The following is a 13,514-nucleotide window of genomic DNA, read 5'->3' on the forward strand; positions in this document are numbered from 1 at the left end:
CCACACAGTCAATAATGAAGTTAGTTCCAGTTCTTTATAACAGTGCAAGCCTAGCTAACTACCATTTATTTTGGCTATCTTTTGATCAGCTGAAAACTGCATGCACCAGTTTCCAAGCTGCTGCTAATTCTCAGCAAATGCCCAGATAAATTGCAACTGGAGGATCTTTCTAACCTCTACCCATTTCCGTGACCTTGTAGCCTGCTCTGGACTGTCCTCAAACCAATCTTTAGTTAATTCTCCCTCATTTACAATTTATTTTTTGACCTGATGAAGTAATTGGATTTTACAACCTTTCCAGGTTTATTAAATGCTTTTAAACTAATTTAGTTCTAACTCCAAAACACATAAACATCTCTCTGGACTGCCCTTATTCTTGCAAGCATTGCAGGCATCGTGTCTCCAACTCGTTGGCTAAGTAAGTCCACCTGTTGTTTTAAGAGGCTAATAGCTAGAAAGGTAAGATCAAAAGTCACATGGCCACAACCCTTGGAGGATAATGGACTCAAATTGCACCAGTTGCATTTATCCCATTTTCTACAGTTCAACTTTAATTCCTAAAACTATAAGCTACACCTAAAATGTAAAGGTATATTCTAAAACACATGATCCATGAACTAGATGTTCACAACAGTATACTCAGCGTTTCACAAATGCTTTCAATTCTGAATGGTGTTTGAAGTGTTCCATCAGCAGGTGTAGCTGATACTGTAGATGGTTGTTATGCAATCATTTTGTTGTAGGGAATGTAGTCATTACTATTGAGTTAGAAATTGTCTAATCTAGCGACAGAGGCACTCAGTCCCACTGCAGTGCCATTTGTGCTATGAAGTTGTCAATGCTGTTGTTGGTGCAGTGAAGCAGATCCACACGGATTAAGTGTTAGATCTCTGAATGTGTCGATAGACAACTGAGAGTCCAATTAAATGCTAAGGGAAAGATTTGTGTTGTCCAAATTGGACAGCTTGTCAATGCAATAGAAAATAAGGGTTGGTAAACTATTGATGTCCTGCCACTAAATCTTACCAGCATATTATATAATGCCTTATATCATAGGATCACAAGATATATATGGATGAGGATGGCTTTTTGAGTGAATGTAGCTCATAGCTCATCTCTCCAGAGGTAACCAGTTCTTCATCACAACACCCCTGTCACAACAATTTTGCTGAGGGAAGGGTGGAAATCATGGAGCCACTGTCACAACTTCCAATCTCTTAGGTTTCAGAGAGGAATGAAGGATTACAAATGCTACAGCCTTTTTCAAAAAAGCGGAGAATGGTAAACCTGACAATTATAGGCCAGTCAATCTAACATTGGCGGTCGAGAAACATTTAGAGACACTAGTCCAAGACTAAATTCATTAGTCCTCGGAAAAATATGGATTAATAAATGAAAGCCAGCCAGTTTATGGCAGAAACCACATTTGATTAATTTGAATTGAATTATCTGATGAAGTAATGGAGAAGATGGATGATGGTTGTGCAGTTGATGTTCTCTAGACGGACTTTCATGTATCGAATAAAGTACCACATGATAGATTTGTCAGTAAAATTGTAGTCCATAAAGAAAACAAAGAAACATAGCTGTGTGAATGTGAAATTGGCTAAGAGTAAGCAAGTAGTAATGAACAGTTGTTTGTAAGGCTGGAGGGAAGTGTGCGGTCATGTCTTCCAGGGGTTAATGTTCAGACCACTGTTCCTGATTTGTATTAATGACTTGGATTTCAATATACCGGGCTTCATTTAAAATTTGCAGATGGCACAGAACTTGGAAATGTAGTAAACATTGAAGTGGATCGTAAGAGACTCCAAGGGAACAAAGAATGTTGAAATGTACAGACATATGATGCAGAGAGGTGTGAAATTATAACATTGATAGGAAGAATAAGGAGAGACAATAGAAGCTACATGGTACAATTTTAAAGGAGATGCTGACCTGGATGTCAATGTACACAAATCTTTGAAGGTGGCAGGACAGGTTGAGATGGCTGTTAAAAAGGCATGCAGGCTCCTTGGCTTTATAAGCCAACCTGGCAACCTGCCCAGCAGCAGTGGGAAGCCAATTAAGGCTGGTTAATAATGCTGCGATGGCCTTTCCCTAGGACAATGGAGGATGTCTGAGGCACACCAGACCGCTGCTGTGTCTGTGGTTCACCTCATTACAGGAGGCGAGAGCACAGAGGAAGAAATGAATATGCAAAGTTATCTTTAAACAAGCACATAAGTTTCATTCAGCACATCCGTGGACAAATGCTTTCAAGCAGAAGTATTTCCCCTGCAGATGAATCCACCTGATAGTTAAATCCTAACACCCAGAACGGTCAGTTCTAGGATTAATAGTGTAGCTCTATCCTAATGCCCCACGCTTGTCCTTCTGGGTTCCTAACCCAGAATTAATTCCAAAAGCAGGATTGGCATGCTAGCTGCAAAATGTAGCCCATGAGGCAGGATTTTGCATTCTGGATCAGTACCCTGATGTCAAGATCAAATCTGACTCCCATCCTCACAAGGTGTCAGGATCATTCACCTGACAGTGACTTTTGCCAGAATTAGTGGCTAGTGTGCATGCTTGCTGTCCAATTGAGGAAAGTGGACAGTTTTTCAAAGCCACAGAGCCAATAGGGAAGTCTCTGGCTTGGAAGGAACTACATCCTGCTGTTGCAGCTAAGGGAGAGGGAGGACTCCTACATCTTGATGCACCCTCTCAGCACTTTTGTGGAGGGGGAGCAACTCAACAGGGATGCCTGTGGCTAAATTGTGAGTGGGGAGGTAGGAGAGGGAGAGACCTCAAAGTCAGCCTAGAGCGCTGCAAACCCCTCCCTTTCCCTATCTCCCCCCCGCCAGTCTGCTACTGGGAGGTGACCTCCAGGCAGCTGCCACGCCCCTGAGGCTGCCGGGTGCTTGCAGGCCAGCTAGAATTTTCCAGTCAGCTTCTGATCATTAATGAGCCTTTTAATTAGCTCAGCTGCCAACCTGATATTTGGGGGTGGGTTCTTTGCCCAATCCTGCCTCCCGGAAAATGACCCGGAGGCAGGATGATGCTGGCAAACTCTCACCGACCAGCAACGCAAATTTACACAACTTACTGCCTCAGTTCCTGCCCCCACCCCAAATTTCTGCCCATAGTTTTATTCGATGTAACATCCTGGATTTATCTTTTCTGTACTGACTATCACCTTTGACACTAGTATAATCTCCCTACTCAATCACCTCATTGAGAAGGAGAGCATTATCACAAACAATACTTCATCCATACTTGGATTCTTGAGCATTAGCTATCTTCCTAATTTGAGAATTTAATACAAAGTGATACCATGAATGAACCTAAGAATTGTGTAAAAGTACAAGTCAAAGTGACAGGTTACTGAGTGCACAGTCTATTGGTAAATTTGTGAAGGTTCTGGCACATATGAATTGTGCCACTCTTCCTGCAAAAACAGAATATTGTATTGTTATGCAGTAGTATGGAACTTGGGGTGCTCAATACTGTTTCTAAAATTAGGAGGACATTTCTGGAACTTGACAATTGTGTGAAAATGTGTAACTTGATCATTTTGTTCGCCAAGTTGAATGGCAATTCAGGAGCTTTGTGGCCTTTCCCACTGAAATTTTGGGAGTTGAAACAGAATAAACACAAGCATTTCCCTAGGAGGTATGAGGCCTGCTTGTATCTGTGCTCACATTAGCTTCAGTGGGAGATGTATTTTAGTGGTGCTCTAACTCTGCTTTTCAGAGCTGATGTTTTGCAATCTCTTCTTTCAGTGCCACCCACTGTCCCATTTTGCAGACTTCAAGGAGTAGTTGACGCTGGAAATGATGTCACTCTGACTTGTAGTTCCGAAGAAGCTATCCCAATCCCAACGTATTCCTGGGAAAAACTGGATTCATTTGTTAAACTACCACCAATGTCGGTACATGGTAATGTACATACTTGGTTATCAGTCTGCCTGGTTAAATATTTTCCTTCTGATTTTTATTATGTGAATTAGTGAGCTTTTGAAAAAAATGCTGCTGGTCTTGTGTTTTTTCGGGTACTGAGTGAACAATTTTTGGCTAGTATATCATAAATAAAACCCATGATTGCCTGATTATCCATTTCCATTAAAGGGACAACTCTGACAGGAATAGAAGGGTTGGTTTTCAAAGTCAACATTTCAAGTTACAATGTTACCTTATTGCTGGCTTCTTGTAGTGATTGACTGACTCCTATCAATTAAACCAATAGTGATGATGGCAAACCATGAAATAGTTACCTCATTTATTTACAAAGGCCTAGAAACTCTTTAACAGATGAGTTTGTTTTTGAAACATAAAATAAATCTAGTGCATCAGTACAGCAATGGCATTGAACTGTAAATTTTTGCAAATGGGAACAAAAATGGTAGAGATTAATGGGAAAGTCATGACTGGGGGGAGAAAAGATCAGACACCATTGATCAAAGGAATAGTGATATAGATTGGTGTAAAATGTCAGGAGATCATAGTGAATAGCGATAGACCAGGATGCTATTCTTAGGCAGGAATCACATAATGCAGCAGATATAGATTACAACATTGAGATAGTATGTTGGCATGGGACATCATTGTTCACCTCTGCAGACCTCTCGATGCTTGCTGCTAAGGATAACAAATGAAAAGTATTTCTGCAGTCTAAGGCCCTTTCTACAGTGGAAGCGAGTTTGCAAGCAGAACATTTATATCCTGAATGAGTTCTGTCACCGCTGGCAGGTCTGTGTTGAATGTTTGGTGATCATACATAAAAAGAAGAATCAACATTTTTATGAAAACAGAATAATTCTGTGACAGTCGATGGGGCACCTAGAATTATGCCACCATTAGTCGAAGCTAAACATGAGCAATATAGAAACATTAGCAAGTACGGAATGAGAAAAAGGTCATTTGGCACATTAAGCCCACTATTTGCAATGCATCATGTGCAATTCACACTGTCATGAACTCAAAACAACTTATTTAATGTCTTGAGGGAAACAAATAACCACAGGCAAAAACACAAACTCAAAACTGTTTGATATTCCCCCTAGAAGACAATCTGGTGAAATTGTATGATATTAATCTAATACATTATAATCTATGTTATTCACCTGCCTGGTTGTATTTTATGGCATTTTCATGGTGCTGGTAGCCTGGAGCCATAATACTGCACTGAATATTTGGTCTCCTATATTAGTGGTTGTTCTAATTGCCTATTTAGACACCTGATACGTATCCCTTTCCCTTTTCAAAGGACTTAATTTAAATTGTGTTAAAGGAAACTGTTAGTTTAGGAAGAAAAAGGCTTGATAGACCAGTGTTATTTTGATCATGATGCACCATAACGCAGTGCAGTTGGGTTTAGTGAAAGCATAACATCTTTGTGATGCAAATCATTGGGCTGAAAATGTACCATGTAATATGAGAAATGGATATAAAATTAGCAACCACTTATAAATGCAAGGGTTAATTGAGGACAGCCAGCATGGACTTGGTAAAGGCAATGGTGTTTGAAAAATGTAATAGATCTTTGATGAAGGTGCTAACTTGAAGTTAAAGAGAATGCAGTTAATAAAGAGAATATGGACTTTTTTAGGCCATGTTTCAAAAGGTGTCTGACAAGAAGCTGGAGGCATGTGATACAAGAGTGAGAAGAAAAGATGGAAGAAATTTTTTTATGTAACAGGCCCATGCAAAGCTTCATCGTGGGCGAGAGTTGATGTAGAGAGAATTGTACTTGTTAAGGGAAAACAAGATAAATATTGAAGCAGAAGATTATGGGAAAAGAGAATGGGGCACTGGGATTTGTTTTGCATTACTGTAGCAGAGAACAATAACTGAGTGACCTCTTTCTGAAATGTAAACCTCTGCGATTCAATAGTTTCACATGTTAATGCATTTGCCTAATATTTCTTTGTCAACTGCTAAATCAAATTTGGATTAAGAATCTTATTAAAGCAGAGAAATTCCATGCAAATATCTTAGCACTTTCGTATTGCAAGGTGTGATTTCCTTCCTATGTCAGCTTGTTGACGAGTGCAATTTGCATAATTATGCATGCTATATTCCAATGCTGATAATTAGTTGTCATTACTTTCAATGAGAGTTTATTGCGCTTTTATCTATGAAGCAAAAAACTCACTGGACTTATGGGGTGGAATTAAATACCACACTCCCCTCCACCGCTCTCCAGAGGTGAGTTCAGAGTTGGGGGTGGGACATACGTGATAAGGTAAGGGGGTACAGATGGAAATCCCGCTGCCTTCCCACCTCCCCTGATTGGGGCCGATGGGGTGGTGGGTGGGGTGTCCTGGTTGAAAGGTACTCTGCCCGAATGAGGGACTCAAAATCAGGAGGGGCCACAGGAAGCCCACCCCCTCTCTTGCTGTTGACCTCCCTCTCCCCCTCCCTTGGTCGGTGCCCTCCTCTCTGGGGCCCCCATCTCGTCCACCTACCTGTCACCAGAGGAACCATCACTGATCCGCTCGGTAGGCACCATGCCACTTGGTGATGCTGTCAGTAATGCAGAGCTGCCTCCAATTGGCCAGCAGCTCTCAGGGAAGGGGGGGTGTGGTGGGGGGGGTGCGTGGGTGTTGTTGGGTAGGGGGAGGATTTCCATCCTACAGGGGCCTTAATTCAGTGGGAGACCCAACGCTGTCCAGTTACATACCTGATTACCTTGGAAAGGCAACATAGGGATCCCACTTGTTCTTTAACTGGTGGGTAAGACCCATGTTGTCGCCTCTAACTTCAGCCCCGAGTCTGGCTTGAGGACTAACTTGTGCTGCCATGAAGCAATTCTGCTGAGGTGCAGATCTCTGCTCTCTTGCTTCAAGGAGGCGCTTAATATGGGACAACTGGTGCACCATGGAAAATAGGGCTGCTTCTAGTGGCTAACTTCCAAAAATATTAGCAGAAGCTGAGGACTAAGTTGTCCATGGATATCAGGATGGAAGCAAGTGGGGAGTGAAGAATAATAGCACCATCAGTATCCCTTCCTAAAATTAAATACCTTTTAACTTTTATTTTCGTCTATTACTAATGATTTATTTTAGATTGAATTTTATTCAAATGAAGACTTGATAGTCTCATCAAGGAGCTGACTTGGAACAGTTGCTAAACCTGATGTAGCAAAAAAAGGCTCAATTAATGCACACGGTCAAAAGGACAAAAATCACTGAATCGCTGCGGGTAAATTACTGCATAAAATAATGTCACTTCAGCTTCATGACATATCAGACTCCTTAGAGGTTTCTGATGGTATTATCAGTGTTCACTGTTTAAATAAACTTGTTAAAAATAGAAGTGATCAAAAATGGTAGAAAAGTACCATCAGTGATAAACATCCTCTTGAAAGGTATAATCCTTTTATTGAGTATGCTTTTGATATTTTCATCTTTTTATTTTTCAAGAAATTTATTCTTAAACTATTTATTTGGAGTTTACATTTCTGCAGATTTAGGTAATATGTCCCTAGGTAAAGAAATGAAACTAAACCTACCAAAATATCAGGTGCTACTTCCCACACACAAACCTAGTAAGTAGATGTAGTGTTGTGACATAGACAGTGCTCACATAGAGTTCACAAATATTTGTGAATTCAGGTCAGCTCCATCACTTTCATGGTCACCTAATTACGGGTTAAACTTATCCAGAATACTTCTTGCTTTAAAGTAGTTGTGAAATGCAAAAATTTGTTCAAATATATCACTAATAACTAAACTGCCACCCACAGCTAACATGTAGCCTCCCGCCTCCTCATTTATTGGTCAAAGATTACACATTTGTAAAATAAAGTTTACTTCTCAATTCTGTTGGCTGCAGTTTTGTAGAGTGTGTGTCAGCTCATTTCCCATGCTAGTTTCCATCAACATACAGGCCAACATTGGAATCTAGCAAACCCTTCAAAAACCTGCTGCTTTCCCAAAAATGCTGACCACTCCAGAAAATAGCCCTTGATATAAACCAATGGATTGTTGAAACAAACTGTGGTACGGGAAGGACAATGGGAAACAGGCTTTGTTTAATCTTAACAAGTAAGTATGCATAACATTCATGTACTTGCATTTGCAAAAGTCTTATGGCTGATTATGGCTAGGAATGAACTGGGAACATTGTAAACTGCATGTACATTTTTTTTTAGATTAGCCATTGAAAACTACTTTGTAGAGCTGGATTTAGAATTCCTGGGGCCCACAGTGTAACACTTTCCTTCCCAAAGATCCACTAAAACTCAAATATAGTAAAATGAAAAGAATACTAGGCCTGGAAAATATTTACATACTGTATTAATAACATTTCATCATAAACTGTACTTAATAAAACTGCTGTAGGCCCTTGTATTAACCTGCACTTGCTCTATGCATGTTCCAGGAATGCCAAGACAAGCCCATTCGATTTGTAAGATTTTGGGCTGTCACATGCATACTGGAAACAGTTTATTCTTTTTGTTAGCATCAGACTGGCCAAGTTGAGGTGCTTTTTAGGTTTTTTCACACACGCTTCCATGTCCCTCATGCAGCAAGGCACGCTTTGTGGGTGGCATTGAAATAACTTCTAATTTTACACACAAGCCTTAGAACCAGAGTTATCAGAACCTACATGCATGATGCATTATAATAAGCCTGCACAAAAGGGGATGTAGGCTGCAAAAAGAGGTGGCAGACTCTTCTATTTGAGCCCAATGCCTGTATTTTATGCCTGTGTTTATAGGAGAAGGCTGTATGTAACTTTCAGGAGAAAACATGGATTAGAGATGGACCTCTGAATTTTTGATGCCTTACCTGCTGCAGATTTTTGAGCTAGAAGCCATTGATGGAGTGGGGGAGAAAAAATTTTGAAACTTAGTGCATATGTCCAGCAAGTATCCACCTTTTGTTAGGAAGTGAGTGGGACAAAAAGGCTAAGATCCTGATTTTCTTTGCAGCACAACAGTGCGCCACAATATATTTATATCTTATCTGATGTCATTGTGATACACAGCCCGAACCCTAACTTCAGCCCCAGGTCATCTTTGGTGGGAGTTCTGCGGGGCAGTGTGCTAAGCTTCAGCTGCATCATCAATAACCTTCCCTCTAACATAAGGTCAGAAATGGGGATGTTCTGTGCTGATTGCACAATGTTCAGTCCTATTCCCAATTCCTCAGATAATGAAGCAGCCTGTATCCACATCCAAACTTGTATAGATAAATAGCATTCACACCACACACGTACTAGGCAGTGATCATCTCCAGCAAAGTGTCTTAAACCATCTACCCATGATTTTCAGTGGTGTTACCATCATCACATTCCCACATCAACATCCTGGGGGTCACCATTGATCGTGAACTTAACTGACCTAGCCCCATAAATACTTTGGCTAGAAAAACAGGCCAGAGGCTGGGAATTCTGCAGCGAGTAACTCAACACCTGATTCTCCAAAGTTTGTCCATCACCTTCAAGTTGGGAGTGTGATGAAATGCCCTCCATTTGCTTAAATGAGTGCAGCTCCAGCAATACTCAAGGAGCTGATGCTATCCAGGACAAAGCGTCCCACTTGATCGACACCCATCCACCCTCTTACAAATTCACTCCCTCCACCATTTTTGCAACATGACAACAGTGTATGTCATCTATAAGTTGCACTGAAGCACATCACCAAGGTTTTCTCAATAACATGTCCCAAACCACTAATCTCTGTCACCTAGAAGGGCAAGGGCAACTGCCACAGTGGGAACACCACCATTTCCCCCTCAAAAATACACATAATGCTGACTTTGAAACATACCTCTGTTCCTTCACTATCACTTGCTCAGAATCCCTGAATTCCCCCTAACAGCACTGTGGGTGTACCTACACGACACAGATTGCAGTGGTTTAAGAAGGCAGCTCATCACCACCTTCTTGAGGACAATTAGGAATGAGCAATAAATGCTGATCTTGCCAGTCACGCCCACAGCCATGGAATGACTAAACACAAAACAAGGAACAAATGAGCCAGCTGACTTTGAAGAGACTGGCTGATTGCTTTATTCAGCCAGCGCTGTCATTGGACTGAAGAATTCCCAGTTTGGGGACAGGCGTTGACACACAGCTACAGTATTAGGCATGGTGCCAAGATTTGATGGGATATGAGGCCGCAGTGATCAAAGTCTGCCTGCCTGCCTCCGCACTGCTGCCTTCATTACAGTACATTCCTTGAAGAGAAGCAATTTAGATTCTGAATGACATTTACCATGCAGAGACACCGAAGAGAAGCACTGGAGTCACACATACTATTTCGTTTTTTAAATGCATTTTACATGAGGAAAAGCAGATGAAAATGGGGAAGATTGTTTCTTTTGCTACTTAATGGTGAAAGCTTGTGCATGAGTGATTCTGCAGGAGCAGGATTGTAATATGAATTATGGTTATTTTTCAGAGTTGTCCATGACTGACGGGGAGCAAATCTCATTTGCCCACATGTCCACAAGTTCCACTTCTTCCTGAATATTCCCTGCCCTGGCAATAATTGAGCTTGGGTCTACTCATTCTCCTACTGCAGATGATTCTCTTTGTTGCAATGTTGTGCAACATGTAACAGATGGCGTTAAGTTTGGAAACCCCCTGCTGGGTATACAACTGGAACCCTATTCCTCGCTTTGTTGGTCCAAGGAATGTAATCTTTAAGTAGCATACTTATGATATGCTTAATGTTAATTCTGTTGAGGGATGTGCCTTTCTGTATTAGCATTCAACTGGGGTTTCTCAGGGGTGATGGAGATAGTGGAACTGTGGTAGGGGCATTCATCAGTTCATTAACAAGGTCTCCTGGGAGTCATTGCCTTTTCTCCATTCTGTCAAATATTTTTTGTCGCAAAATTTCAGTCTTGTGGATGCTGCTAGGAAATCAGCTGTTGACTTGCGTGATGAGGTTCTTGAGGTCTGATGTTCAGGACGTAACTTTCCGCAGGGGTTCTGTTCATCTGCTGTAACTTAGGCTGAAGATATGCAGAAGCAACAGAAAAATGATGGACTTAGCCAACCAACAATGTAATATCTAGAGTGTAGCCTCTGTCTAAGCTATAGCCAGTTTTCAGAGAAAATACAAGCCTAGCTTTTGCTTCCGTCTATCCCATAGAGGGCACTTAACTTGAACTATGGTGGGTGATGGGCTGACTCTATGGGGTGCATCACCTGGAAATGTCATTGGAGACATTGTCAACTCTCTCAGAGACAGAATCCAGATGCTGACTTGCCATGCACAACATGAACAGTTAGCTTGTCGGTGGCCGATTTGTCCATCTCCCCTTCCGTAATCAGCACCCCCCTTGCCTTCACCCCCAAACATGACCAGTCCAACCAAAGTCTGTTGTGCCTGTCCACAATGGCAACAGCAACTTGCATTTATATAGCACCTTCAATGTAATAAAATATTCACAGGCACTTCACAGGAGCATTATCAAACAGAATGTGATACCAGTTCCCGGTCCAGGTGTGCTTCAGTTTTTTAACATGGCTTGGATGCAGGCCTATTCCTTGGCAGAGCTTGGCTGGAAAAGAAAGGGGAGGAATGCCTGAAAGTTCTGCAGCTGTGTTCCTTGTTGCCATTCTCAGAATCTTAGAGTACCTAAGTACCAAAGAGCCAATGGGTAATTAGAAAAAGATTCAGCTTATTTGGGCCCCTCTAGTCTAAGCAAAGGTCCCAGTGCGTATCAAGCACCAAGTTTATGGATTTTCACGCATCATGTTGTGCCATGGGTCTTACTGCAGGAGAAAATGGTGGGATATTCCTTCTCGCCTCATTAGCATTGAAAAGCTGGACCTGTATCTTTTGGTAGTGTGGGCATCATTGTAACAGTTTTACTGCACTTTTGGTGAATGGGTGGTGATGGAGTGGGTGCAACTCCAAAAAAGTTCCCAGTCAGTGTCTTTACTTGAAATGTTACCCCATCAGTTCTCCTTACAGATACAGATGGAGCTGCAGTTTACTTTCAAATTGTCTGTTATTATAAACAATTAATTAGTGACCCAAGCAACTTATGGTGGGGGTACATGGGCTTTACCTTTACATGGTTTTCCTTTGAACTGTAGTAATCATCAAGTGGGAATGTGGTCTTGCAAAAAGCTAGCAAGTGTCCCTGAGTTGGAGCAAGGTCAGTACAGCCTTGTTAGTGAGGTGACATATTTTAGAATTATTAAAAAATGGCCTTTATAAATCAAAACATTATTGTGAATCTAATAAACATTCAATAAATATTCTTTCAGATCAGATGCAGGGAACATTGATTCTTCGGAATATCAGCACTGCTACAAATGGTTTGTACCAATGTACAGCTTCTAATACAATTGGATCCAATACCTGTGCCATTGACCTACAGCTTGTTGCACGTAAGTACACTGTAAACAGTGACTTTTTGCTGAAAATATCATTTTGTGAATTTTTTTCTCCACCTTTGAGTGTAGAATTCAGTTTGACCTGCATATATACCATGCATTAAAAGCAAGTAGGATTTAGAACTCTACAGCATTTGCACACATTAGCCATCCAATCATTGAAAACAATTCAGACTCTATAGATTAAGCAGAGTTAAGCCATCAAAAGAACATTTAATGTAACATATCCATCATGAAAATATCTACCTTATGAATCCAACAGAATTTTATAAACAATCATCTTATGAATCCAACAGAATTTTATAAACAATCATCTGTAACAACCAATTCTATTACATAACAAATATTTTGGGGGTTATTTAGTGTGAAAATCAGGTACATTATACATTAGATGAATAAGGCCATTGTTATATTTGAACTCGAGTCTGTAATGGCAATTCTGCCGTCTTCTCATTACAGCTTTAGCATTCATCTGAGCAGGTAGACAGAACCTCAGTTTAATGGCTCATTTGCTCTGACAGTACAGCATTGCATTGGAGAGTCAGCTTAGGCTATGTGCTCACATCCTAATGTGAGTCTTCAACCTTATGAGTCAAAGGAAAGAGTGAAGCTCCACTTCTGATGTATTTTTCTGAGAAAGTTGTAGGATAGGGAGAGGTTTAAGTACAATTTTACAATGGGTTGATAGAAATGTGAGGTTTGTTTTATTACATTCTTTGTAATTGTAAATTGGCTTCCTATTATTTGCAACCCTCCAATTTTCTCTCTTCCCCTGCTGAAGACACTGACATCTTCTGGGTTTCAGTTTCATGGGCACTATTATTCTCTAGTACTTGCCTTAGTGGCCATCCTTTATGTACGTTTTGACATGCTATTCGATCTAAAGCTGTATTGTAGTTGATCATACTCATATACTTATCAATACGATTCTACCCTGGCTGAGATAAATAAAATTAGCGTAAACTGGGGATTGACACTAAAACCTTCCTATCTTTCTGGAAAATATTATACTGGGAAAAGAGTATCTAGCAGTTGTGCCATTAGGGGAAACTAGTTGCAATATTTAATTTGCTAATAAATCTCTTCAAGTCAATTAAATATTTTGACAGGTGCTACCTCCTTCATTTAAAATGTCTTATCATTACACATTTGAGATAAAATTGGATG

General features: G+C 40.7%; 1 protein-coding gene across 1 annotated transcript in view; it reads left to right on the forward strand.

Annotated features, from left to right (window-relative positions):
* The window catches only part of igsf11 (immunoglobulin superfamily member 11), a 194,164-nt gene that overhangs the window by 170,706 nt on the left and 9,944 nt on the right, over positions 1–13,514 (forward strand). Inside the window, exons 4-5 of the mRNA XM_041211650.1 lie at positions 3,765–3,920; positions 12,219–12,341. Of these exons, the coding sequence (XP_041067584.1) occupies positions 3,765–3,920; positions 12,219–12,341 (279 nt within the window). The remainder of the gene's footprint in view (positions 1–3,764; positions 3,921–12,218; positions 12,342–13,514) is intronic.

The sequence above is a fragment of the Carcharodon carcharias genome, chromosome 18 (assembly GCF_017639515.1).
Source record: "Carcharodon carcharias isolate sCarCar2 chromosome 18, sCarCar2.pri, whole genome shotgun sequence".
NCBI lineage: Eukaryota > Metazoa > Chordata > Chondrichthyes > Lamniformes > Lamnidae > Carcharodon > Carcharodon carcharias.